At 47.9% G+C, this 7,264-nt stretch overlaps 1 protein-coding gene across 1 annotated transcript; it reads right to left on the reverse strand.

The window, feature by feature from the left end:
- Nucleotides 1-6,412: 6,412 nt before the first annotated feature.
- On the reverse strand, nt 6,413-7,005 carry LOC109760234 (mitochondrial import receptor subunit TOM9-2). The gene has a single exon (XM_020319097.4). The coding sequence runs from the start codon at nt 6,929-6,931 to the stop codon at nt 6,659-6,661; it is 273 nt and encodes a 90-aa protein (XP_020174686.1). The 5' UTR covers nt 6,932-7,005; the 3' UTR covers nt 6,413-6,658.
- Between the last annotated feature and the right edge of the window lie 259 nt (nt 7,006-7,264).

A 7,264-nucleotide genomic window follows, 5' to 3' on the forward strand; every position in this document is an offset into this window, starting at 1 on the left:
CGTCTTTGGTGCCACAATTCTAAACCGTTAGCATTACGCACTGAACTATCACGTAGTCATCAAAACGTGTATGTCAGATGTTTCGCAACATCTACAGACGGCGCTGAGGTTCAGCACACCGAGCGGTGCATTAAGGACATAAGCCTTCTGTGCAGCAATGAGGACAATCCTCTGTTTACGGACCCAGTCCGCACAATTGCTACTATCAACTTTCAACTAAATTTTCTCTAGGAACATATCTTAAACAGTAGAACTATAGCGTAAGCTATGACATAATTTGCAAAGACCTTTTGACTATGTTCATGATAATTAAGTTCATCTGATTATTTAATGAACTCCCACTCAGATAGACATCCCTCTAGTCATCTAAGTGATACATGATCCGAGTCAAACTAGACCGTGTCCGATCATCACGTGAGACGGACTAGTCATCATCGGTGAACATCTCCATGTTGATCGCATCTACTATACGACTCATGTTCGACCTTTCGATCTCTTGTGTTCCGAGGCCATGTATGTACATGCTAGGCTTGTCAAGTCAACCTAAGTGTTTCGCATGTGTTCCGAGGCCATGTCTGTACATGCTAGGCTCGTCAACACCCGTTGTATGCGAACGTTAGAATCTATCACACCCGATCATCACGTGGTGCTTCGAAACAACGAACCTTCGCAACGGTGCACAGTTAGGGGGAACACGTCTCTTGAAATTTTAGTGAGGGATCATCTTATTTATGCTACCGTCATTCTAAGCAAATAAGATGTAAACATGACAAACATCACATGCAAATCATAAAGTGACGTGATATGGCCAATATCATCTTGCGCCTTTTGATCTCCATCTTCGAGGCGCGGCATGATCACCTTTGTCACCGGCATGACACCATGATCTCCATCATCGTGTCTTCATGAAGTTGTCTCGCCAACTATTACTTCTACTACTATGGCTAACGGTTAGCAATAAAGTAAAGTAATTACATGGCATTATTCATTGACACGCAGGTCATACAATAAATTAAGACAACTCCTATGGCTCCTGCCGGTTGTCATACTCATCGACATGCAAGTCGTGATTCCTATTACAAGAACATGATCAATCTCATACATCACATATATCATTCATCACATTCTTTTGGCCATATCACATCACATAGCATACCCTACAAAAACAAGTTAGACGTCCTCTAATTGTTGTTACATGTTTTACGTGGCTGCTATGGGTTTCTAGCAAGAACGTTTCTTACCTACGCAAAAGCCACAACGTGATATGCCAATTTCTATTTACCCTTCATAAGGACCCTTTTCATCGAATCCGATCCGACTAAAGTGGGAGAGACAGACACCCGCTAGCCACCATATGCACCTAGTGCATGTCAATCGGTGGAACCTGTCTCACGTAAGTGTACGTGTAAGGTCGGTCCGGGCCGCTTCATCCCACGATGCCGCCAAATCAAGATAAGACTACTAACGGCAAGTAAATTGACAAAATCGACGCCCACAACTACTTTGTGTTCTACTCGTGCATAGAAACTACGCATAAACCTGGCTCTGATACCACTGTTGGGAAACGTAGCAGAAATTCGATAATTTTCTACGCATCACCAAGATCAATCTATGGAGTAATCTAGCAACGAGGGGAAGGGGAGTGCATCTACATACCATTGTAGATCGCTAAGCGGAAGCGTTGCAAGAACGCGGATGAAGGAGTCATACTCGTAGCGATTCAGATCGCGGTTGATTCCGATCTAAGCGCCGAACCACGGCGCCTCCGTGTTCAACAAACGTGCAGCCCGGTGGCGTCTCCCACGCCTTGATCCAGCAAGGAGAGAGGGAGAGGTTGGGGAAGACTCCGTCCAGCAGCAGCACAACGGCATGGTGGTGATGGAGGAGCGTGGCACTCCAGCAGGGCTTCGCCAAGCACTGCGAGAGACGAGGAGGGAGAGGGGTAGGGCTGCGCCAAAGAGAGAGGAAGTCTCATGTCTATGGCAGCCCCAAAACCCCCACTATATATAGGGGAGGGGGAGGGGCTGCGCCCCCATCTAGGGTTCCCCCCAAGGGGTGCGGCCAGCCCTAGATGGGACTTGGAGGGGCGGCCAAGGGGGGAGAGAGGGGGGCGCACCACTAGGTGGGCCTTAGGCCCATCTGAGCCTAGGGTTTCCCCCTTCCCCCCTTCCCTGCGCCTTGGGCCCCTTTGTGGGAGGCGCACCAGCCCACCTAGGGGCTGGTCCCTTCCCACACTTGGCCCACGCAGCCCTCTGGGGCCGGTGGCCCCACCTGGTGGACCCCCGGGACCCTCCCGGTGGTCCCGGTACGTTACCGATAGCACCCGAAACTTTTCCGATGACCAAAACAGGACTTCCCATATATAAATCTTTAGCTCCGGACCATTCCAGAACTCCTCGTGACGTCCGGGATCTCATCCGGGACTCCGAAAAACATTTGGTAACCACGTATATCTATTCCCTATAACCCTAGCGTCATCGAACCTTAAGTGTGTACACCCTACGGGTTCGGGAACCATGCAGACATGACCGAGACATTCTCCGGTCAATAACCAACAGCGGGATCTGGATACCCATGTTGGCTCCCACATGTTCCACGATGATCTCATCGGATGAACCACGATGTCGGGGATTCAATCAATCCCGTATACAATTCCCTTTGTCAATCGGTATGTTACTTGCCCGAGATTCGATCATCGGTATCCCGATACCTTGTTCAATCTCGTTACCGGCAAGTCTCTTTACTCGTTCCGTAGCACATCATCCCGTGATCAACTCCTTGGTCACATTGTGCACATTATGATGATGTCCTACCAAGTGGGCCCAGAGATACCTCTCCGTTTACACGGAGTGACAATTCCCAGTCTCGATTCGTGCCAACCCAACAGACACTTTCGGAGATACCTGTAGTGCACCTTTATAGCCACCCAGTTACGTTGTGACGTTTGGTACACCCAAAGCATTCCTACGGTATCCGGGGGTTGCACAATCTCATGGTCTAAGGAAATGATACTTGACATTAGAAAAGCTCTTAGCAAATGAACTACACGATCTTGTGCTAGGCTTAGGATTGGGTCCTGTCCATCACATCATTCTCCTAATGATGTGATCCCGTTATCAACGACATCCAATGTCCATTGTCAGGAAACCGTAACCATCTATTGATCAACGAGCTAGTCAACTAGAGGCTTACTAGGGACATGGTGTTGTCTATGTATCCACACATGTATCTGAGTTTCCTATCAATACAATTCTAGCATGGATAATAAACGATTATCATGAACAAGGAAATATAATAATACCAATTTATTATTGCCTCTAGGGCATATTTCCAACAGGGCCTGGCCCTGATCGGTGTACGTGGTTACATCAATTAACACGCTTAATGAGATCTTGGTATTTGACCTGGCCACCTCCATTTGGTCTATACGCACTAACCAACTATGCGGGAACAGTTATGGGCACTCGACGTCGTGGTATCAGCCAAAGCATTCGTGACGTCAGCGACTGAGCGGCGCGCGCCGGGTTGGACCGTGTAACGCAACTTCCTTTGAAAAGGAGGTTGCTAGGTCTGCTCTCTGGCCGCGTACGCAACGTGCAGGTGTGCAATGGGCGATGGGCCCAGACCCCTGCGCGCATAGGATTTAGACCGACGTGCTGACCTCTCTATTGTGCCTAGGTGGGGCTGCGACGTGTTGATCTTCCGCGGCCGGGCATGACCCAGAAAAGTGTGTCCGGCCAAATGGGATCGAGCGTGTTGGGTTATATGGTGCACCCCTGCAGGAAAGTTTATCTATTCGAATAGCCGTGTCCCTCGGTAAAAGGACGACCCGGAGTTGTACCTTGACCTTATGACAACTAGAACTGTATACTTAATAAAACACACCCTTCCAAGTGCCAGATATAACCCGGTGATCGCTCTCTAACAGGGCGACGAGGAGGGGATCGCCGGGTAGGATTATGCTATACGATGCTACTTGGTGAACTTACCATCTTCTCTCTCCTACATGCTACAAGATGGAGGTGGCCAGAAGCGTAGTCTTCGACAGGATTAGCTATCCCCCTCTTATTCTGGCATTCTGCAGTTCAGTCCACCGATATGGCCCTTTACACATATACCCATGCATATGTAGTGTAGCTCCTTGCTTGCGAGTACTTTGGATGAGTACTCACGGTTGGTTTTCTCCCTCTTTTCCCCTTTTCCTTTCTACCTGGTTGTCGCAACCAGATGCTGGAGCCCAGGAGCCAGACGCCACCGTCGACGACGACTCCTACTACACCGGAGGTGCCTACTACTACGTGCAGCCCGCTGACGACGATCAGGAGTAGTTAGGAGGATCCCAGGCAGGAGGCCTGCGCCTCTTACGATCTGTATCCCAGTTTGTGCTATCCTTCTTAAGGCAAACTTGTTTAACTTATGTCTGTACTAAGATATTGTTGCTTCCGCTGACTCGTCTATGATCGAGCACTAGTATTCGAGCCCTCGAGGCCCATGGCTTGTATTATGATGCTTGTATGACTTATTTATGTTTTAGAGTTGTGTTGTGATATCTTCCTGTGACTCCCTAATCTTGATCGTACACGTTTGCGTGCATGATTAGTGTTCGATTGAATCGGGGGCGTCACACAGCCTGTATGCATACAGGCTACCAAAGTAAGTGTAGTAAGTGTAGATGATTGTTTTTTGTCTGCATTAGCTCAACCAGCTCAAGTAGAACAAATATGCAAAGTGCAAAACGATGCAGGTAGCCAAATGCCTCCTTAATGTTATTTTGGTACGCAAATGGTAGTGGAATTGGGGGGAAGAGAAGGGATGTGGCAGCAGATAGTAAGAAAAAAAAGATTGATTAAGGGATCTATCAGATACATGGATCTGTGAATGATTCACCATGCTGGGCTGACTTAGTTAAAATCAATCTGTATCTTACAGGGAGAAAGATGAAAGTGGGTAATGGACAACGGACTGGCTTTTGGGGCGACAAATGGTGCAGTGATAAACCTTTGCTAGCTATTTTCTCTGACTTGTTGCAACTATGTAATGAGAAGAAAAAACTGTCAGAGATATGGCTAATACTGGATGAGCAATGACATTTTGGAGATGGCTGAACAATAAACAAAATAGACAGCTAGTGGAGCTGAAAGTTTTTTTTTTTGAAAGCTTTTTTAGGGAGCTGAGAGTGCGAGGCTGGCTGGATGTTTCCATCTGGCTATGGAACAAAAAGGAAAAAAAAATTCTAGATCATTTAGGCATCTCTAGAAACCCAAACTGCCTTTGAACATAATTTTTTTTTATGTTGATTCTGACATGATAATGAAAATATTCATCACCTTTCCACTGTTGCTGCGACATAGTATGTGTGGAGTATAGTGAGCAAAACTATTGGTGCTGGGGATAAACCTGGATGCTTTTCCCAATAGTTCTCGTCGATACCCAAATTCCTAACTCCAAGTTGTTGGCCTGGCGGCCCTATGTTGGGCTATTTGGAAGCTCAGAAACAGAGCTTGTTTTGTGTTTAAGCTTGTAAGATATCCCGCTGAATTTATTTACTACGCTGTGTCTTTTATGAATTATTGGGCAGCTTTGTAAAATGAGGGGACTGAAATGTTGGAACAAGGTGCGATGACACTCCAGAGAACGGCACTGGTACAGTATAAGGATGGCAGGAGGGAGGGAGGAAATGGCGCCTTGATGATCATGGGAGATGATGGTTCAAGCAATGAATATGATGCAGAAGCTACGCGCAAGATATGGAGCAAGACTAAGTAACTTGTTTTGCTTTGCCTTAGCTCCCCCCTCTCCCCTGTTAGCGGAGCATGCAGCAGGAGAGTTACGGCTGGGATAACCTTACTTTTGTTTACCTGCTTTGCGCCAAGACGCTGTTTTTGTGTTCTGTTCCATTATCTTTTTGATAGTGGAACCCGATCCATTCATGGATTGTATGAAAAAAAAACCCCAAGGATTAGAAGACTAGGAATTTGGATGAAAGAGTGTTTGATATCATAGGAGAAACAAATGAATTCCAGCAAAAGGTTTGAGAGGATTTCCTCCAAAATAGAGTGCAAATGAATCTTGAGATAATTTTCACAAAGATTCAAGTTCTCCAAAGATCTTATGGAATTCCTTGGAATCAAGATGACCTTGGGAGTGAGTTATATGCACCCATCAGCCGACTCAGCCAATATAGAGTAGAATGTGTCTCCTTAGTGATCAGTACCTCGGTAGAATCAAACCCCTAACAACCGATGAGCCATCATCATGGGACAAGAGCAACGTCTTGTTTTGGTTATTTCGAGGATCAGTACAAGGAGCAACAATGATTGATTTCTAGTTCCCTAACCTGCTAATTCTGGTGGTGGAAGTAGCAATATCAGAGCAACAAGTATGAGATAGGGCATTGTGACAATCATGTATGTACTCCCAGTATTATGTATCTAAATAGGCATCACAAGCAAACACTCTTGTGTATCACAGTACTTAGCAAGTCGGTGATATTGCGATAATAATTGTATCGAGCAGGAGCAGTCACAACAAGGCATGATCTTTCTCCCCCAAAACAGACTAGTGATAAAATTCTCGACAACTTATGATACTAGCAAAACGAAATGTGATCGCATCAGCAGCAGCGGCAGGCAACAAAGACGGACGAAAGAGGAGGGATTTATTTGGCGAGGGGCGGCGGCGAGCCGAGAAGAGCCTGCTGCTGCAGGTCGAGGTCGACCATCTGCTGCTCGCGGTCCATCTCGATGATGAGCGGCACGACCAGCACCAGGAAGGTCGTCCCGGCGATCCACGCCGCCTTCCCCGTGCTCCGCAGCAGCTTCCCCGCCACCGCCGCGGCCTCGCGGCCGTGCGCCGCCACCGAGGACCGCGAGATCGCAGACAGGACGCCGCCGGCGTCGCCGCGCTTGCTCACAGCAGAGGACGACGCCATGCTCGCTCCCTTGTTTTGATCTGGACTGGAGGATTCGATTCGGTTCGATTAGGGTTTCCTTTCCATTCCAGAGGACGACTCCCTTTTATCGGACTGGACGGACGGAGTAGTGGGCCTTTTGTGGGCTTAAGGAGGCCCGTGACAAGGGCAGGCCCGAATGGCGACGGGTAATAGTGTTAGTCAGCAGGCAGCAATTTCTCAAAAAAAAAAGGTGAGCAGGCAGCGGTCATTGCGGTCGCGTCGTCTCCTCGCCTTCCTTGGCGTCGTCCTCCTCCGGACCCCTCCACCAAAATCCCAGCCAGCCTCGCACCCGCATTCGCACCGCTCCAGAAG

This window comes from Aegilops tauschii, chromosome 7, assembly GCF_002575655.3.
Source record: "Aegilops tauschii subsp. strangulata cultivar AL8/78 chromosome 7, Aet v6.0, whole genome shotgun sequence".
In the NCBI taxonomy this organism is placed as follows: domain Eukaryota; kingdom Viridiplantae; phylum Streptophyta; class Magnoliopsida; order Poales; family Poaceae; genus Aegilops; species Aegilops tauschii.